Consider the following 21,138-nt stretch of genomic DNA (forward strand, 5'->3'; position numbering starts at 1 on the left):
ATTTTTATTTAATCATTAGTATCCTTAACTTACAGGTTAATGGTTAATTTTTTTTGATGCCTATCTAATAACTACCTCTTTTATCGACTAGTGAACTCTCACACCACTAAATTGATGTATTGAAAAGATTTGTATTTAAGTTAATAAAATGTAATGAAATTTGCTTATTTTTTATTATTATCTAAGAATAGTTGAATACTCAAACTTATACTCAATCTTGAACATCCTATATATATATCTAATTATTTATAATGACGTCAATAAATATATATTTTATGTCTAATTAATTAAAATAACTTTTTTTAACAGAACACCATCCCTTTTCAATATATTGAAAAAGTTAAGAAGAAAACAAAATGGAGCTTTACCCACACCGTTCGATTCAAACACCATGCAATCTCATCAACACGTGAACCAATATAATTGGTTATTCTCAAACTAATCGAATAAGGGAGTAAAATAAAAGAAAAACGTTTCTCCTGATAAAAAAGAAGAGTGAATATTTTTAACTTTACGATTTTAGTGATTCAAACAAAAGAAAAAATATAAAATAATTTAACACAATATGAATCTAATTAGTTATTTTTAATTTGTTTTACAATATTTGGTAGAAAGTAATTTGACCATAAAAAAATTAATTTGATATACATTTGAAATTTTTTGAACTATTTGTTGGTCTTTTTTAAGGAATAAACTGATAAGGTTAAAAAATATAAGAGACTAAAATTTGTATTTAATCTAAAAAAAATACTCTAAATTTTTTGTCACATTATTAATATTTCAATTTTCTCTATCTCTCTAAAAAAATATAGGGGAAAAAGAAAAAAGTTTCTTTCTCTCTTACGCACTCTCCATATTCACATCATCGCCGTCCATTAATCCAAATCCCTCGTCGTTTTACTTTCTCAATCTGCCGTTACCTCCGCCGTCATCTCAACCGCCACCGCCGTTTCATTCCGAACATCGCTGCGGACCTAAACCTCCATTTGCAACCGATTTTGATATCCTTTGTTCCTGTATTTGATATAGTTCGCCGGATATTCGGTTTCCGGCAATTCCTTGTCGGATGAGAAGGTGCGCACGATTATAAGCATTGCGCACCGTCGTTCGTCGTTGCGGTTCCTTGCACTTGAACCAAATTGGCGGAACTTTGTTTCGCTTGCTATTGGTTTGAAAGGTGAGAGCCGCTATCTCTTCCATCATCGCTGTGTGTCTTTGCTCGCGTCGATTACCACATTTCGTAGTGATTAGGTTTCGGAATTAGGTTTTGATTGCAGATTTAGGTTCGTTTTTTATTCTTAAGGGTTTTAGTGGCGAGCTTCGTTGAATATGCTTGTTGATCCATTGCTTTTTCCGTTTTGATTCGGTCTTGTCCTTTCCTTTTGAGCTTAGGTTGTTTTTTGTTCGGCGTTGATGGTTTTATGCATTGCAAGGTGTTGAAATTCGAGTTTGGCGAACTATGGGTTTTAGCAGTGTTCTTTTTTGACCGTTTGACTCTTATTTGAAGCAGACAAGCAGTATTTACATTCTTTGATTATCGGAGTTCATTCCGGAACATGGTTTAATGTGAATGTAATTGTTTTCAACCTAGGATTTAAAGTTTAAAATATAATTTACACTAACAGGTTCAAGTTCTGCTTGAATTCCACCTTAGACCCATTGTTTGGATTTCATTTCCATTTTATAATTACTCGATTGCCAGAGAACATGTGGAAATAAAGAGCATATGTGAATTTTAACCCACTCATTAGTTTTTGGAATCTAACCTCAATGTCCTTACTAGTTGTTGAAGTAATTTCAATATTAACAGCTCAGCATGCTTGGTGGTTATGTAAGAATATACTATTGATCAAATTGTGTGAAATATAAATTGGTCCTATGCTTTTGTCTTTCCCTTTTAACTTGTTAGAGAGTTGGAACACGTGCTTTTTATTTCGTTACTAACTTGTTTATTAGCATGTTTATGTTATCATATGTTTACGTGTTCAGTAACATGCTTTTGTCATGTGTTATTAATCACTCGAGCTGAGCATATTCAAAATCCTATTGACAATTTATCATTCTTTTGTTGTCCAGGTTTTCTGGAGACAGATCACAAAAGCATCTAGTGGCATATATCAGTCCTTTTTTATTTTATTTTATATATTATTACCAACCACTCTTACTTTGAGGAGACTGAAGTAAAGAAACTTTAAGTTAGTCATACAGTACATGATGGCTTTCTTTAGGAACTTTCAAAATGATACAGTCTCACATAGTGTCATGGAAGATAAAGTCAAAGGACACAATGCGAATAGTGTACATAGATTGGTAGGTAATCAATGTCCTGATGCAACTTCTAGTGAGAAAGAATTTGATATGAACACGGAGGCACAATATCAGAGTGATGGTGAACCAGATGGTGCCAGTAGACTTCAAAATGAGGAGGCAGCAATTGATGATGGAGCTGCTAATAGAGAATCAAACTTACAGACTGCTGCTAGTAAAACAACTACGGTCGGGAGGTGGGGTTCGACATTTTGGAAGGACTGCCAACCTATGCATCCACAAAATGGTTCTGAATCTGGGCATGAATCAAAAAGTGAATCGGACTATAGAAATGAAGATGGATCTGAAGGTAATTCATTGGATGGAAAAGGGGAAAGATTAGACTCAGAAGATGATGAACAAAAGGAAGAAGGAAAAGGTCCAGTAGGCCATCATGATGCTCCTGCTGAAGAAATGTTGTCTGATGAATATTATGAGCAGGATGAGGCAGAGCAGCGTAACTCATTGCAGCAGCGGGGGATTCATAAGTTCACTAGATCGAATTTGTGGCCTCAACAAGTGTCCACTTTTCCCAATAGAAATTCAAATAAGAAATCTAGGATTTCAAATGATGTCGAAGAAGATGATGATGATGGTGATAACGACGATGGTGACAGTGATGCTGATTATGAAGAGGAGGATGAAGCAGATGGTATGTTTAACATTGTATTTATATAAAAAAATGTTTCTTTAGCATGAAAACTACTCTTAATATAAGCTATTGTCTGTTCCTTCTCACCTAGATATTATTATTGCTGTACTCTTGTGATGCAATTTTTAACTTTTTCGGGTGAATACCGTGCAGAAGATGATCCTGATGATGCAGACTTTGAGCCTGCCACAAGTGTTCATGCAGCAAACAAGGTCGTTTGATTGTGGCCATTTTAATTACCAAGTTCTATATCATTTGCATCATTTTTTTAAAAGTAATTATTTGCAATATTTAGTTCCTAATAGGAAGGGCAATGGTTGTGTATACTATTTAGAGGCCATATGTTGCGTTACCTTATGGTGAATATTTCTGACTAAGTGATTATTAAGTGGTTGAACTGATATTCTAGGATAAAGATTGGGAAGGTGAAGGCTCATATGAAGATGATGATAGTGATGAAAATGTAGATGTCTCAGATGACGACGACTCTTTCTATGGTAAAAAACCCAAGGGAAGGCAACAAGCTAAAGTTGGACAAAGCCTAAAATCTACTAGAGATCGCAAAACTTATCCGGCATCTGGTCGACAAAGAAGAGTTAAATCAACTTTTGAAGACAATGAGTCAATAGCAGATGATTCTGACAGTGGTAGTGACGAGGATTTCAAAAGCATTAAAAAGAGAGGTGTTCATGTCCGCAGGAATAATGGCTGCTCTTCCTCACCCACAAGTTTTTCTATGCGCAACAATGAGGTTCGCACTTCTACTAGGACAGTTAGGAAGGTATCATATGTTGAAAGTGATGAAAGTGAAGAAGCTGATGAAGGGAAGAAGAAAAAGTCCCAAAAGGTACAGCCTTCATTTTACTTATTTGAGATGAATGTCTGCTCTTTTTCTACACTAGGGGTCGCATGATGAAATTCAGAGTTCAGGTTTGTATGCAATTTAGGGATTGGAAAGTCTGATTGAATGCACTTGAAATCTCGGAAAATATATCTTCTGTCCTTCTGTTTCATTTCCGACACCTTGGAAAAAAATTAGAAAATGGAAATACACTGTTAAACTGATTACCATGGAGATATATACTATTTTGGTGTTTGTGTATCTATATTTTTTCATTATTGTGAAATGAATGGCTGTTTTAAGCATGAAAGTATTGTGCAACAAACCGTTAAGTGATTATAAAATTTATGGGGTAACTTTCTAAGAACAGTGTAACAAATTTACTAAAGGCATATTGTTTGTTGATAGAGAAGATTGCGATTTTTTCTTGGATTTAAGTAAAGTTTTGATGACTTTTATCCCACGTGCAGAGATTGGTATACGGACACTTGCTGAAAAATAATTTTTGTTTGTATATAGTTGTTGAAAGAATTTCATTATTCATTTTTATATCATGGGGGGTGGTGAGATCTCAGTTATTGGGTTTGTTGATTTATTCTTGGAGGTTTGCTACAAGACGCCTCTTTCAGTTGTTGTTGCTTTCATGACTGAGATTTGGGATTTCCCCACCTTACCTCTCTTGAAGGATTATAAAGTTTTCATGTAGAGTGGATATAATCTTTGTGTGAAGTGCAGGGTCTTGTTTAAAATATACTCTATTATACCTGTCAAAGGATATTTATCAGTGAAAAAGGATTTTTGTTCCAGGGCTGTTATTATCATCCTCTTTATATGAGAATGGCTCGCTGGTGGGAATGTGGGATGTTACTTAGTGAAGTTACTCTAATATCACGTCTTTACTCAATGTATGCTATTAATTTAACCCTATTGATTTTTATTTTTTTATTTTTTATATATCTATTTTAAATATTATTCAGGAAGAAATTGAAGAAGATGATGCTGACTACATTGAAAAGGTGCTTTGGCATCAGCCGAAAGGCATGGCCGATGATGCTCAAAGGAATAATAGATCAACATCCCCCATTTTAATGAGTCACTTGTTTGATTCTGAGGTTGATTGGAATGAGATGGAATTCTTGATAAAATGGAAAGGCCAGTCACATTTGCACTGTCAGTGGAAATCTTTTGCTGACCTGCAAAACGTATGATTTTCATCTTTGTTTTTTATTGTGCATTAATCACTATTATTCTGTTACTGCTACTACTACTCCCCCTCTCTCTCTCTCTTAATGATCCTGCTACTTGTTATTTTGGTTATCCATTATCTTAATATTTCATGCTTTATGTTTTTTCTTCTTTTCTTTTTGACTGAAGTGTACTACATACTGTCTTTGTGAGATTTCAGCTCAGTGGTTTTAAGAAGGTTTTGAATTATACAAAGAAGATAATGGAAGACATTAAGCATAGGAAGAGTATCTCAAGAGAGGAGGTGAATATTTATTTTCAGCTATTTGAATACTTTGATTTTGATATTCTGGTTCATATAAAATAGGTTCATAGACTGGAAATACTGCAAAAATTCTTGCAGAAATTTGTGGTTGAAATAGGGTATTAGTTAATTCCAGTAATTCAAAGTTTGCTTCAGAGGTAAACTGCCCAGCATTTGGAGAATGATCCAATTAAATGGGCTATATCTGATGGTGGGCGATTGGGCAGTCATCCTCACTTTCTGCTCTGCATTCTCTGATCCTTTATGCATTTGTTGTTTTGATATTCTTTATAGTTATTTTCTTTCTTTTATTAGTGGTACTGGTATGAGTTACGAGCATGGTTGTCAAGTAAACTCGACTCATGGATTAGTATGAGTTTACCTATTTAAAAATATACATTATTACATATATAGCCAATAATACATCAATACTACATTAACATATATTATTTGATAGACTAATTAATACATTAACATAACATGTATATCCAATGATATACATCAAGATCAACATAACCTATACAAAGAAAAAAATCTTATATGATACACTAATGCATTTACCAAAAATAGTTACACTCGGAAGATTAGGTGGACGGTCAAGTAGAGGCGAGGCCGAGAGAGAAGACAGTTTATGGAAATCCTAAGTTCATATTTAGTCGAATTTGGTGTTTTTGTGATTTGTCAGGAAACATCATAATTTTAGGTGTTTTGGTCATGGAAAAACATCGTTTTGGGCGTTTGAAGAATGTATTTTGAGTGGGTGATTAAATTTGTAATTTTGTTGGTGAACTCACGAGTTTATGCGTGTTCACCTGAGTTTGCCCGAGTTCACACAGGTTTGAGTTTTCATGCGAGTTGGCTTGATTCCACCACCTAAACTTGCACTTGTGAGTTAACACTACAGTAATTCATTTCATTTAATAGGAAAACAAAATTATCAACAAAACATGATGTTTTGCATTGATTGATAATGACTTGTTGCTGAGTGTTATAATGTGTATTGTGCCAGTACCCATGTGTGCCTAGTAATTACCAGTACATCCACCATTTCTGAGTACCCATGCATTATAGCTCATCACTATTCACTAGTTGGGACAATGACATGTTCCTTTTTATTTATTATATGTGTTTCCCCAATTATATTATGTATCACTCTGTGCCATCATAATTTTACTTTAAAATGAAAGATGTATTTTTCATTATATTTGAGCATGTTTGGTCATGATTAATTTTCACATGTGAAGAGCTTTTCAGCTAAAAGCTCTCTCTTGATCATTTTGCTAATAATAATAAGCCTTTTGTGAACACAAAATAACCTTATCCAAGCACACTCTTTATATTTGTTATGAGTGTGTACTTTTGTAATCATTCTTGTGTGCTATTTGCAGATTGAGGTCAATGATGTCAGTAAGGAGATGGATTTAGATATTATCAAACAAAACAGTCAGGTTTGCTTTGTTTAATTTTGTGATTTTTGTCGCTTTGACCTACTTCTTCTTGATACTTTTGATATTTTCTTAATTGAGATGTTATTTGTATTTTCAGGTCGAAAGAATTATTGCAGATAGGATCAGCAAGGATAGTTCTGGAATGGTTGTTCCAGAATACCTGGTCAAGTGGCAAGGGCTATCTTATGCTGAAGCAACTTGGTACACTACACAAGATTTAATAATGATTTGTTTTCTTAATTTTTCTATTCATCCTGTTAGGGGAGTTGATTAGATGGAGGGTGGTCACAAAATCAGAGGGAGTGTTAGACCAAGAAAGACTATAGGTGAAAACATTGGATAGTATTTAGATCTAAATGAGCTGTTGCGACATTTGGCTTTTGATAAAATATGTGGCATTGCTTGATCCATGTATAAAAGCTCCACCTAGTGGGAAAAGTTTTTATGACTATGTTCAGTTACTGCTTCTGTGCATCTAGTGTGCTCATATTAAAAATGGGGATGTTGATCTCTAAGCATTTCTGGTGCACTATATTTTAGAATTTTTGGTCCCTATTTAGTTAGTGCTACAGCCTTTTGCTGTTATTTGAAGTTTATGCAGTTTTATCTGTACTATACTACTATTTAAATGGTCAATCTTGAGTTTGCTTATGTGTTGTACCAGGGAAAAGGACATTGATATCACTTTTGCTCAGCATGTTATTGATGAGTATAAGGTAGTTCTCAATTTCACTATTGTTTTCTCTAATAATGTAATTGTGATGTTGGTTTTGGCTTTTGGGAAATTTGTTGTTTGACTGTATTGTATTCCATTGTTGTCTTCTCATGAAAGTTATTGGGTTTCACCTTTAAATCCATCAAGACAAGGCTTAATTGTTGTTTTTACGTTTATTGATAGTGTGCAATGCATATAGCACATGAAAAAATAATATATTTTAGTTGGGAGATATTACCCGATAGTTAACTTTTTTTTGTCATATTTGAACAGGCTCGTGAGGCTGCAATGTCGGTGGTTCAAGGAAAGACGGTAGATTCCCAGCGTAAGAATAGCAAAGGTTGGTATCTGTTAGACTATGTAAACTCCTTGTATGGCAATGCTATTCGGAGGTAAAAGTGGGATGCTAACATGCATGTTTATGTGCTTTCTACTCTCCTCCATTTTCAATAAAACTGATTACATTTTTCACGTACACTTGAGATGGTTGTTGGTGCAATAGTGTTTATCATCTGCAACTTCTGCTCTTAGTTCTTCATTAGTTTACTAAGCAAACCTTCTTTGTTTTTGGTACAGTTTTGCTACGTGCGCTATATCACTGTATAGCTCTGTTTCACCCTTGTTTGAAGACCTGAAAATAATCTCTGCGAGGGATTTCTTTGTCCCAGTTTACTTGATTCTGTTTCTAAGTAGTCATTGTTTTAATGACATGTTTCTCTTTAACATTGGGGCAGGATTGGATATGTGTGGTCTTTGGGTTTGTTTGTGTAGAAATTTTGATGTCATTAATGGCAGTATTTTATCAAAAACCATTAGATTTTGGCTGTTCTTTTTCCCTGTTTTTGACATTTTGTTTCCTTTTAAGAGAATTTGCCACCCTTGCTTTTGTTCCTTCCTTTAGTTATTCTCTGATAATTTTATCAATTTAAAAATTATACTCTTAGTGTACCTAAAATGTATCAATGCAGTAGATTATCAAAATGTCAATTTTTAATATGAAACCCACAGTTGTAGAGTGACTGCGCAAAGATAAGCCATGCAGCTGACAAAAATTCGTAGATATTGTCCTAAATCTTTTTTGAAGATGCAATTATAAAAATCTTCTCTTTTTTATTGAAATTCTTCTCTCCAAGAAAAGATTGTGTATTATATTTTCTCTGGGGATTGAACTCTATTGTCATTTTTTTCTACTTTTCATCAAAACTGGCATGTCTTAATTGAAAATCAGATTATTAGCTAATTAATCATTAACTTCGATTTGTCCATCCTAGGTTTGTGTTTTAATAGCATTGATTGAACTTGAAAAGTTTATCATTACGTTAGCTCAAATATGTGGAAGTAGATAAATGTTTTCTTTCTAATTTCATGGTGAGAATTTCCTATATCTTTCAAGTTACATCCTTTATCATTTATCTGGTAGACTAGTACCAAATGATATCATCTATGTAAACTGTCTTTTTCTCAGCCAGTTATGTAAATTCTCATTTTAATCTGTGTTTGTGATGATTAGCAAGTTTGCGGAAACTTGAGGAACAACCCGAATGGTTGAAAGGTGGAAAGCTCCGTGATTATCAACTAGAGGGTCTGAATTTTCTTGTTAACAGGTATATGTGTATGTATTAGCTAATGCTTCTCATTTTTTGGTGTTCTAAATCTGTCTATTGTATTTTTTAGTTGGAGGAACGATACAAATGTCATTTTAGCTGATGAAATGGGTCTTGGTAAAACTGTCCAGTCGGTATCAATGCTAGGTTTTCTACAGGTAAAACATTGATTCTCTGTTCGGTTATAAAAGCCTCTGCAATGTAATTAATAGATTTATTTTTTCCTTATACAGAATGCCCAGAAAATCCATGGTCCTTTTCTTGTAGTTGTTCCATTGTCTACTTTATCAAACTGGGCCAAAGAATTCCGAAAGTGGCTTCCTGATATGAACATTATTGTATATGTTGGTACTCGTGCAAGTCGAGAGGTAAGACATATATCTCTGAGTTTTTGGTTCATGCAAGTTATTAAATCTTTCAAATATAGCAACTTGTATTTTTGTTAGACTCCAGATATATTTGTTAAATCAGATAACGTTAAAAGGTTGCAGGATGTAATAAACTTTCTACATGAATCCTTAAGATGTTAATTCAACTTCTAGTCCAAAATTTTTGTAGTCTTTTTGTGCTGATGGCAGCACGGTTCTTCATTTTGGTTCAATAATATGTACGTAACATCAAAAGTAGGTGAACAGAAAATTTTGGAAAGGTTGAGGGTATAGTTTACCGTTGGATTTTGTGCTGATGGCAGGATTGGCAGTACTGTTCTTCACTTTGTTCTATGTTGTTTACTTGTTTATGTCTTCTGGCCTTTTCTTTTAATCCTTATATGGTTGTGGACAATGTGATAATTCTCCTTTGGAATAGGGATTTGTGCACTGCTGCACAAGAATTGTATGGTTGAATGTTGAGTTGTACACCATGGTTGTGTAGCCAAGCAACTGTTGTATAGAGTTTATATGGGCCCCACAGACTTGATTATAGAATTTTGTTAATATTTTAAGTTGAAATAAAATAGAATTTGACCTAATATAAAAATATGAGGCAACTGGGGCCCGCTTGATGAACTTCTTTAACTTAGAGTGACAGTTGCTTAGGTTGCCTAAAGAGAAATGAGGTGGCATGGCAGGGCTCATATAGTCCTATTTTCTCCTTTCTCTTCTACTACTATTTTTCAATCAAACAAAAAGAAAGAAGTGAGGTGTCTTGGCAGGGCCCATGGAATGCAATTCACATGGTCGGAGATGCTTGTAGTTATGGTCGAGCATAATCATGACATTATTTCCCCCTTCTAAACAACTTTTATTATTAACCCCAATATCATGGTTTGCTTTGTTATGGTTGGAGATTTGTTACTACAAAGAAAAAAGTTTATTACTTTGCATATGACATTTTTTTATAGATCGGCAACAACACTCATGCTTTAGTCCCACTAGGTGTGGTAGGAACAAGTTTAATTTTTTTCATAGATCAGAACAAGGTTATTTCTTTCCTAGTTAGTCTTAGAGAGGATAATTTGGCTACTATTGTTTATGCTCAGCTCCAGTGAGTGGATGTGGTTCTTATAGTTGTCTTTTTCTTCAAATTATCTGTTTTATTCTACTTTTTGATAGTTGAAACCTTAATAAGCATGGAAACAAACTGTGTTGGGTTTCATAATCTACATGCAGATGGTGCAATTTGTAACCAATTTTTTAATCCAAAATTTTATTGTCTTCATTTCTTTGAAGTTTTGTTTCTTATTCTTGTGTTTTTGTTATTTTTTGCAGGTTTGTCAACAGTACGAGTTTTATGATGATAAGAAGGCTGGCAGACCAATAAAATTTAATGCACTGTTGACTACATATGAAGTAGTTTTGAAGGACAAGGCTGTTCTCTCCAAGATCAAATGGTGTTATCTTATGGTAGATGAGGCTCATAGACTTAAAAATAGTGAGGCGCAGTTGTACACAGCACTTTCAGTATGTAACTTTATCTTAATTTCAGTGCTGAGATGCTATTTATAATATTGAAGTTAATCTGTTTAAATGATGGTTAATTCTTTTGCTGATCCTTTTAGGAATTTAGCACCAAGAATAAGTTGCTTATCACTGGTACTCCTCTACAGAACAGTGTTGAAGAGCTATGGTATTATTAGCGTTTTCCTTTTATGGTAGATTAGTCAAAGGAAGTTTGCATCTTTTGTGAATTTATTATATTTCTTAATATTTGTTTTTGTATTAGTATGAAAAAATGTTGGTTACCTGTTCGTGAAATATTCTGCTTCAACCTGTGCTAACTGAACATGCATAATATTTACTATTGGTGCATGATTAACTAACTCAGTCATTTATGTTAAGCAGCTTACATGATTAACTGTTTTGCTTGTGTATTGAAGCTGGTAATACTAACATCCCTACAGTCATACACCTCCTAGGTGCTTCTATGTGGTTGTTCCTATCTTGTTGTTAATTACTGTGCAAATAAATAGCATTTGTTTTTGGTGCATTATCACAATTTTGAAAGAAAATATATTTATTTTTGTAATACATATTTTTTAAAATTTGTTTTTCATTCCTTCAAGAGAATCCCTTATTGGTGGTTTATTATTGTATCATGTCTTTCGTGTTGATTTTTAATTAGGTTATGCATGTTTTCGGTTATTTTGTGTGCTTCAGTTTTTTCTTTTCTGTAAGACAATTTCCCCTTCACCTGCTTTCTAGGGCTTTGCTCCACTTCCTTGACGCTAACAAGTTCAAGAGCAAGGATGATTTTGTTCAAAATTATAAAAATCTGAGTTCTTTCAATGAGAATGAGGTATAAGATGATATCAGACATGCTTTACTTATTTCTGTTACTTGATTTTCTCAGGTTTTGGCTTATTCAATGTAATTTATCCATCTGTACTGTTTTATGTTAGCTTGCAAATCTTCATATGGAGTTAAGACCTCACATACTTCGAAGAGTTATCAAAGACGTGGAGAAATCATTACCCCCAAAAATTGAGCGCATCCTTAGGGTTGAAATGTCTCCTCTTCAGAAACAGTAAGTGCAGTTTTAGTTCCTGGGAAGTTTTTTTAAATGCAACTTCTTCAAGTTTTCTTTCTAAAGATATGCTGTTACTTCAATTTTTGTAGGTACTATAAGTGGATTTTGGAACGCAACTTTCATGATTTGAACAAGGGAGTTCGTGGTAACCAGGTTACATCTCTATCTTGTGCTTCTGTGACTTAAATAACCTAAAAGCATCATGTCCTTTCTTGACGATAATCTCTATAATTTTCATATTAATATTAATATTTCTTTTATGATGCCAATACTTGGCTCTGATGTGTGGTTCCTTTCAACCAGGCATGCTGAAACATCTCAAAAGTAGGGAGCTAGTTAGTAGTGGGGTTTCTTATAGTTATTGGAGTTTTCAATTTTTTATCATTTAACTTAAAAATCAAATGAAAAGGTGGATTTATGATAAGAACCTTGGGGTAGCCACACTATAAAATGTAGCTATTGTAGTTGGAGAGCCCTAGGCCTTATAAACCACAAATTAGAATTCCTAATTTCCAATGTGGGACTCAAATCCCATACCTTGCAATTGATGTTCACTAACATGAATTTCAAAAATCTATTCTAGCTTTTAGCTTCTCCTTCCTTTTAATATATTTTTTTCCGAAAATTATCGTTCTGTGCAATTTTAGGGAAGGAATTAAGTAAATGCTGCATTTGTTTGTTATCAGCTGGACTGACAATTTTGATAGGTTTAATTTCATAATGCATGTATACTTCTGATTCTTTTCCTCTTAAAAGATCATCGGTAAATTCATTGTGCTTTTTTCTGCTAAATCCAGGTTTCTCTTCTCAATATTGTGGTGGAACTGAAGAAGTGCTGCAACCATCCCTTCTTGTTTGAAAGCGCCGACCATGGTTATGGTGGAGACTCTGTTGATAACAGTAAGCTAGAGAGAATTGTCTTTAGCAGTGGCAAGCTGGTCATACTTGATAAGCTACTTGTTAGGTTGCATGAAACCAAGCATCGTGTTCTAATTTTCTCTCAGGTTTGTTGTTAAATCTGGCATGCAGGATGTGCTTGATGATGACTGCTAGTATCTCTAAAATCTTATTACTGATTTTAGGATTTTTTTGGGGTTCAATGTTCATGAGTTGTGAAGATCATAAATAACTTCTAACTAGTGTTGTTTCTCCTCTAAAAGTATTGTAGTTTGCTTTAATCTGCAAACATCAGTAATATTCTTTAGGAACTAGTATTTGATAATACTAAGTTATGCAGATGGTTAGGATGCTGGATATACTGGCAGAGTATATGTCACTTCGTGGATTTCAATTTCAGAGGCTTGATGGCAGTACAAAAGCTGAGCTCCGACATCAGGCAATGGAGCATTTCAATGCCCCAGGTAGTGATGATTTTTGCTTCCTTCTCTCAACGCGAGCAGGGGGTCTGGGCATCAACCTTGCCACGGCAGATACTGTAATAATATTTGATTCTGATTGGAATCCTCAAAATGACCTGCAGGTATTCGATTGATTTGATTTGATTATCATTCAACAAAATATTATAGATACTTACATCACTTATGTCTATCTTTTTAGGCAATGAGCAGAGCCCATAGAATTGGGCAACAGGAAGTTGTTAACATATATAGGTTTGTAACAAGCAAAAGTGTTGAGGAAGATATTTTGGAACGTGCTAAGAAGAAGATGGTACGTTCAGCACCATTGGATATCCAATGGTTTTGTTTATTTCTTTTGCTGTAACTTCGCAATTATATTTGCTCATGCATAGGTATGCAGGAATTTTGGTGATTTTTTCTTCATGTGTGTGTGTGTATCTGCCTGCTAATTCAATTACATTTTAATATGCCTAGCCAATGTTTTTACATTATTATTTTTAATTTGAATGTGTTTTATAGGTTCTCGACCACTTGGTGATTCAAAAACTTAATGCAGAGGGTAGGCTGGAGAAGAAAGAGGCCAAAAAAGGAGGAAGTTATTTTGACAAAGTAAGGACATGTGTGAAAGCTGTATATTCATTATGATGCTCTGTCGTACTATATGATCTCTTTGCTGTTAATATTAAAAGATGGAACTGCTTAGTTGATATGATCTTCTACTTGTATTCTATAGACTCAATTGAACATTTCAGTTTACACTGTCTTGTTGTTTGTTTATTAATCTTTTAACACTATCTATATCATGTGCTTTCTATGACAGAATGAGTTGTCTGCAATTTTACGGTTTGGAGCAGAAGAACTTTTTAAGGAAGAAAGAAACGATGAAGAAAGCAAGAAACGACTCTTAAGTATGGATATAGACGAGATTCTTGAAAGAGCAGAGAAGGTCGAAGAGAAAGAAGCTGAGGGAGAGGATGGACACGAGTTATTAAGTGCATTTAAGGCAAGAGACGGGACTTCGAAATTTTATTTTTAATCATGCTTTTCTTTTGTTGTAGTGACTTTTTTATTTCTCAGGCTGGGGAAAGGTTAGAGTTAGGCAAGTTGTTTCTCGTTTTTAATTTTCTGTTTTGCAGGTTGCCAATTTTCGTAATGATGAAGACGATGGAGGTTTCTGGAGTCGGATGATAAAGGCTGATGCTGTATTCCAAGCAGAGGTTTGATTATGGTTTCTATTTGGGATAATTAGATATATTCATAAAATCTCTAATATTGTTTCTTTGATATTGCTTGCTGAGTTTCTAATAATTATGTGTGTATGTATCGTCTGTTATAATGTACTATTTAATATTTTCTTCTAATCTGTCTGTCTTTTATTTTTCCTATTTTAGGAAGCTCTAGCTCCACGTTCTGCAAGGAATATTAAAAGTTATGCAGAAGCTAATGAGTATGACAGAAGTAATAAAAGAAAAAAGAAGGAACCTGAACCTCCTGAGCGAGTTCAGAAACGCCGGAGAGCAGAGTGTTCGGCTCCTGCAGTACCATTGATTGATGGAGCATTTGTGCAAGTGAGAAATTGGTCATATGGGAATTTATCCAAAAGAGATGCACAACGATTTTCTCGTTCGGTAAGGTTCTATTACTGTTGGAAATTGTGTTTTCTATCTGTAAGCAAAATATATTGGCTTTGCCATGCCGTGTATTTGGATCAAGGCATTTCCTTGATTTATTGGTGTTGATAATCTTCTTCCCAATCAGTTTTGTGCTATTTTCTCCATTCCATCCTCGAAAAAGTCGCTAATTAGGTCCTGTGGGATCAGCATTTAAACTTTATAACAGGTTTGTATTGTAAAGATGAATGTGGGGGTAGGGCTTCTGGGTGTAGATGAGGAGAAGAGAACTGAATTATTGGATTTTCATTTTCTACTTGGCCTGTTGGATGTGATAATCAATTTTCAGCTTATGCTTTGATCACTGGGGCTACTGTGCTAAGACGAACTGAGGTGCCACAACATTTCAAATCCATGTTAGTGGTTACTAATAATGGTTGAACTTAGACAGTTACACGTAAAGGGTGGGGGACCCAGTACACGAGGCTCCCACCTGGTGGGTTATGGGAAGATAGATGTATGAAGTCTTACTCTTGCAAGGGAAGAGACCGCTTCCAGAATTTGAACCTTATTGTTGGGCCAAGGCTCATCCTCAATGATTGAATTTAGACATAACTTGGTCTTCCTTTTCTTAATGAATCCCATAAACTGCAGACATGTATATAGTCTTGGGTTAGATTGATCATGAGTGTCCCACTTATATGTGGGAGTGATCAATACTTTGTAAATGTCAATGAACATGATTTATGATAGAGCATTATGGTATTAATCGTTCCATGTAGCCGACCCCATGTTGTAGGATTAAGGCTTGGTGGTTGTTGTAATTTCTATTGTATTAGATGGTGGTCGTGCTAGCGTCTAGTATGTTATTTTCTTTTGGCTGTTGTTTTGGCATTGCATTTACACCTCCCTCAATTTGATCAGTATTCTTTTCTTTTGGCCGCTCTAGGTTGATGTTTTATCTTATCAGATTGTGCTTGCTGTTTGTTTAACCTAGTAATTTATATGCTTAATTTTTTTTATTTTTTGCTGTAAATATCTTGTATGTTCATCTCCAATTAAATCACCAGGTTATGAAATATGGAATCGAGGATCAAATGAACTTAATTGTTGCCGAGGTTGGTGGTGCTGTTGGAGCAGCTCCACCTGAAGCACAGACTGAAATCTTCAATGCTCTAATTGATGGCTGTACTGAAGCAGTGGAACATGGAAGTGTAGATCCCAAGGTTGGCATAACATAAACTTTTTCAGAGCATGTGTGGATTTGGTTTTTTGTTATTATTTCCTTATGTGCTTATTGACATGTAATATTTCGACCAGGGGCCTTTGCTGGATTTTTTTGGTGTCCCAGTTAAGGCAAATGATTTACTTACCCGTGTCCAGGAACTTCAACTCCTGGCAAAGCGCATCAGTAGATATGAAGATCCTATTGCACAATTTCGTGTTTTATCATATCTCAAGCCTTCAAATTGGTCGAAAGGTTGTGGATGGAATCAAAGTAGGTTTATCCTCATGTAGCTTGTGTTTTGCGTTTCTCGGAATGACTTGGTCAGTGCTTTTGCTAATTCTGTTTTACTCGTGGACAGTTGATGATGCAAGATTGCTTCTAGGAGTACATTACCACGGATTTAGTAATTGGGAGAAGGTTAGATTAGATGAAAGGCTTGGTCTTACGAAAAAGATTGCCCCAGCAGAACTTCAACACCATGAAACTTTCCTGCCAAGAGCTCCAAATTTGAGAGACCGTGCTAATGCCCTTTTGGAGCAAGTATGCTATTACTTTAACTGTAAAGACTTCATAATTGCTTTTCAATCCTTCATGACTTTGTTTGATTTTTGACAAGTCGTGTCTTAGACCCTCAATCACTAAGGTATATTCTAGAAAGAAGAGAATAGGTCGCAATGAAGCATTACTTGCGATGTGAGCAAGGAGGTCATAGTGGGAATTGTGGGTAGGCATAACAAAATGTTGAGCTGGCAAGTAGTGGAAAGAAGGGAATTCGGTTGATTGTTATGAGAATATGGAATCGAGAATGTTAAAGCAGATTCTTTTAATAAAACATAGTTAATTTCTGGTCTAGTTTTCTATCACCATATGCATGCTTGTCTCTTTTCGTGGAAATTTTATAAACTAAGTGTGTATGTTTTGTGCTTAAAAAATCCTGACATGTAATGTGTTATTCAGAGCACAGCAGCATTGTTGTTTTTTCTTCTTTTTGCTGGACTTGACATTATACTTATTACTGTCTGGGGAAAGACTTGTATGCTGATTATTTGTTATTATTTATTTGGTAGTTCAATTGTTGATCAAAGTCTAGACTTAGTTGCACCAGTCTTTATTCATTTTGATTTTCCATTATCATGATCTAATCATTTTACTTGTTGTTCAGGAACTTGCTGTTCTTGGTGGAAACCATGCCAATAGCAGAGTTGGCCGGAAGTCGTCTAAGAAAGAGAGAGAAAATATGATGAACAACTCGCTGTTGCGTGGGCAGGAAAAGAAAAAACCAGGTTCTGCTAAAGTTAGTGTCCAAATGAGAAAGGATAGACTTAAGAAACCCCAAAAGGTTGAACCTATAGTAAAAGAGGAGGGTGAAATGTCTGACAATGACGAAGTATATGAGCAATTCAAGGAGGTAAAATGGATGGAGTGGTGTCAAGATGTGATGGTTGAAGAAATGAAAACCTTGAAACGTCTTCACAGATTGCAGACAACAAGTGCCAATCTTCCCAAGGAAAAGGTACACCTTTAGTGGCTCTTCTTTCCTTCTGTTATGTCTATATCAAATATGATATGGTGTTTACTTTTATCCCCTCTACTTTAGGTGCTTCAAAAAATACGCAACTATTTACAACTTCTTGGTCGAAGGATAGATCAAATTGTGTTAGATCATGAAGTGGAACCCTACAAGCAAGATAGTAAGTGCTTTTAACATTCTGATTAGTGGTGTTCATGAGTTTCTTCATTTTCTTGGAAGGGTTCCTTTTTGGTGCGTGTGTTTTGTATCCTTTTATTTTTGTTGTTGGTCTCTATTTCCTTAGAGGACAGGTGTTGGACTGTATTTTTTGTAATTGTCTGCTACTTCATTGAATTTTTATTATTATTCACAGGAATGACAGTGCGGCTCTGGAAATATGTCTCCACCTTTTCCCATCTTTCAGGGGAGAGGCTTCATCAAATATATTCCAAACTTAAACAGGAGCAACAAGATGAGGCCGGGGTTGGCCCTTCTCATGCCAATGGTTCAGCATCTGTTCCATATAGCAGAAACGGAAACCCGTTCCCTCGCCATATGGAGAGGCAAAGAGGATACCAAAATAGGGCTAACTACCAAATGTCAGAACCAGTTAATAATACCGGGAAATCTGAGGCTTGGAAACGGAGAAGAAGAGCTGAAAGTGTCGATCAATTCCAGGGGCAGTCGCCACCTCAAAGAACCATGAGTAATGGAATCCGGATTTCTGATGCTAGTGCACAAGGCATTCTTGGGGCTGGACCATCTGGCAAACGTTTTGTTAGTGAGAAACCTTATAGGACACAACCTGGTGGGTTTCCTTCAAAACAAGGCTCCACTTCAGGTATAAACTAGTGAGCTACGTGGCAGCTACCTTTCACTCTGCATTTATATAGCTTCAGCTATTCTATATTCTCTGCACACAAAAAATCAACCTATGGGAATAAGATCGTTCAGATCCCTTTTTGGTGCCTCTGAAGGATCTGAGAAATATCTCTACACAGTGGGATTTGCAATCTCTAACGAGGTGGCTGAAGCCGATGATCTGGTGCAAGATGAAATTGAGCTTTGACCATTATTTCTTTGATCCTTTTGATTTCTAGCCTTACTTGAAGACGAGTCAAGCGTAGTGTTGACATAGCAAAAATCTAGAAAAGAAAGGAATTTACCCACCTGCTACAAACATACTTAGGAAAGTGTACATTCTCAGTTTTGCAATTTTATTGGACTTACCTGCTCACTCCGTAAAGTATGCTAGTTGATGCAAAAATTGTATTTGATTGTGGTAATTATATGATCTCCAAGATTTTGTAGCTCTTTCAAGTCAGTTCCATTTATGAATAGCGAATGAAATTGAATTATTAGTTATTTGGTCAATTGTTTTTTTTTTCTTTTTTGCAATTTTGATGCGTTTTGAGTAATTCATAAAATACCTGTTACCCAGGCGATTAATTGAAACATTGTTCCGGCATCTTCATGTCTTGAAGTATGCAACAGTTCAAGGTTTATATTATCATTACACTTACCTCAGTGATATTGAAATTTGGTTGAACTCTTCCAAAGGGTATTATAGATGTAATTGGGAAATATGTATAATTCCTTCTTAAATTTATTGTTTTTTTCAATTTATTTGACCATTGGATCGACATATGAGTAATCACTAATCAGAGCCAAAGATTGAAAAGGAAAGCACAAAAAGAGATTGGTGTATTGGTGTGGCCTCATTCCCCTCCACCACTACCACTTAGTTAAGAGTGGTTGGCATGTTATTATCTCTTTATCTTTCATATTCCATTCTCAACCTTAAACTTCCCTCTATTCTAAGGTACTTATATGTTCTCCTATATCCACCCATATTATCACATTTAACTTTAATCTCCATGCAATTGAACCAACATGTAACACCCATATCAAGTAAAAAACATCATGAAGCCCCATGCACCCTTTTTTAATATGGAGACTAGCTTCAAAAAATTGTGTTGTATATCTAATAAAAGAAAATAATTGATGGAGTTTCTTCGATTTGTGCTCTCGATTTCCGCATGGATGAATGGAGAGTAGATGTGGCCCTTACTGGCTCCCAGAAAGCTCTTTCACTCCCTACTGGTTTAGGAATTGTGTGTGCAAGTGCTAAAGCCCTTGAGGCTTCAAAAACTGCAAAATCAGTTAGAGTTTTCTTTGACTGGAATGATTACTTGAAATTCTACAAGTTAGGAACTTATTGGCCATACACTCCTTCCATTCAGTTGCTTTATGGTCTCAGAGAAGCTCTTGATCTCATCTTTGAGGAAGGACTTGATAATGTTATTTTAAGGCATAAACGTTTAGGCACAGCAACAAGGTAAAGACATAATTTACTTAATTCAACTCATACATATTACCAAAATATTGCGAAAGCGTAAAATGAATATTATAGTACATGAATAGGTAACAAACTTACCTAACTAACTAAGTAAGAACCTAATAAACACATGTTGTAAAACAATTCAACATGTGTTAAATATGTAAAATGTGTATGGTAGAACATTCCCTGACACTAAACTTCCTTAATAAACAAGGTCTTACTTTTGAGCAATGGTTTGAAGAGTTTGAAAGTTTTAATACATTGAATCTTAAAAGACTTGAACATGATAAATGCAGGCTTGCAGTAAAAGCATGGGGTTTGGAGAATTGCACTGAAAAGGAAGAGTGGCACAGTGATACTGTGACTGCTGTTGTTGTACCACCTTACATTGATAGTTCTGAAATAGTGAGAAGGGCATGGAACAGATACAATTTGAGTTTGGGACTAGGATTAAACAAGGTTGCTGGAAAGGTTTTTAGAATAGGACATCTTGGTCACTTGAATGAGGTAATATTCATTTCTCATTTTGCAGTATATTAGCACAGTACTTGAGCAGTTATAAATAATGTTGTGTGTATCATATTATTATCTATAGTTATATTTATATTTCAGTTGCAACTATTGGGTTGTCTTGGTGGTGTGGAGATGATACTGAAAGATGTTGGTTACACTGTGAAGCTTGGAAGTGGTGTTGCTGCTGCTAGTGCTTACTTGCACAACAATATTCCTCTAATCCCTTCAAGGATTTGAGTCTCAACATTCTCTACTTTTATTGCATTGCTTCTTTCTATATCAACTACTCTTATAATGGATATATCAAATTCATCATTAAGTAAGATCTTAATTAATATATTTTTCATTTATTGGAGAATGATATTTATAAATTTTGAACATGATTCTCTCTATGACTTAATACTCTCACATATTTCATTTTTTATTTCAAACTTTTTTTATGCATTTAAACTTTGACTTTACAATAACAAAGGCCCTAAGAGGTAAATGACATGCAAAAATAAGTTACTTAAAAATATTTTAATATATATTTTATTTGATTTGCTTTGGGTATCT

At 34.9% G+C, this 21,138-nt stretch overlaps 2 protein-coding genes across 3 annotated transcripts; both read left to right on the plus strand.

Annotated features, from left to right (window-relative positions):
- Nucleotides 789–19,103, plus strand: LOC109360484 (protein CHROMATIN REMODELING 5-like). 2 transcript variants are annotated; one of them, XM_019605424.1, is made up of 32 exons: nt 789–1,177; nt 2,077–2,959; nt 3,113–3,171; nt 3,369–3,806; nt 4,778–5,002; nt 5,206–5,289; nt 6,678–6,737; nt 6,835–6,938; nt 7,402–7,453; nt 7,726–7,792; nt 8,963–9,056; nt 9,127–9,214; nt 9,290–9,424; nt 10,766–10,957; nt 11,056–11,123; nt 11,699–11,792; nt 11,896–12,020; nt 12,113–12,176; nt 12,821–13,027; nt 13,261–13,503; nt 13,581–13,691; nt 13,901–13,990; nt 14,202–14,384; nt 14,518–14,598; nt 14,773–15,009; nt 16,062–16,217; nt 16,312–16,489; nt 16,578–16,759; nt 17,382–17,732; nt 17,817–17,910; nt 18,103–18,570; nt 18,707–19,103. In XM_019605424.1, exons 2-32 carry the CDS (start codon nt 2,212–2,214, stop codon nt 18,796–18,798), a joined length of 5,370 nt encoding a protein of 1,789 aa, XP_019460969.1. In that variant the 5' UTR covers nt 789–1,177; nt 2,077–2,211; the 3' UTR covers nt 18,799–19,103. The 2 variants fall into 2 exon arrangements, with proteins under 2 accessions (XP_019460969.1, XP_019460970.1); XM_019605425.1 differs by having other exon boundaries at nt 790–1,177; nt 18,103–18,478; nt 18,565–19,103.
- On the plus strand, nt 19,607–20,860 carry LOC109359618 (serine--glyoxylate aminotransferase-like). The gene is made up of 4 exons (XM_019604319.1): nt 19,607–19,624; nt 19,724–20,067; nt 20,367–20,577; nt 20,683–20,860. Exons 1-4 carry the CDS (start codon nt 19,607–19,609, stop codon nt 20,818–20,820), a joined length of 711 nt encoding a protein of 236 aa, XP_019459864.1. The 3' UTR covers nt 20,821–20,860.

The sequence above is a fragment of the Lupinus angustifolius genome, chromosome LG11 (assembly GCF_001865875.1).
Source record: "Lupinus angustifolius cultivar Tanjil chromosome LG11, LupAngTanjil_v1.0, whole genome shotgun sequence".
NCBI lineage: Eukaryota > Viridiplantae > Streptophyta > Magnoliopsida > Fabales > Fabaceae > Lupinus > Lupinus angustifolius.

What these genes read in the sequence shown, in the direction of transcription:
- LOC109360484 (XM_019605424.1), top strand. Translation starts at nt 2,212, where the DNA reads ATGATGGCTTTCTTTAGGAACTTTCAAAATGATACAGTCTCACATAGT. An exon ending in AGAGTATCTCAAGAGAGGAG is followed by an intron (nt 5,290 to 6,677) that starts GTGAATATTTAT and finishes TGCTATTTGCAG; the next exon opens with ATTGAGGTCAATGATGTCAG. An exon ending in AAAACAAGGCTCCACTTCAG is followed by an intron (nt 18,571 to 18,706) that starts GTATAAACTAGT and finishes GTGCCTCTGAAG; the next exon opens with GATCTGAGAAATATCTCTAC.
- LOC109359618 (XM_019604319.1), top strand. An exon ending in CGTTTAGGCACAGCAACAAG is followed by an intron (nt 20,068 to 20,366) that starts GTAAAGACATAA and finishes TGATAAATGCAG; the next exon opens with GCTTGCAGTAAAAGCATGGG. An exon ending in ATCTTGGTCACTTGAATGAG is followed by an intron (nt 20,578 to 20,682) that starts GTAATATTCATT and finishes TTTATATTTCAG; the next exon opens with TTGCAACTATTGGGTTGTCT.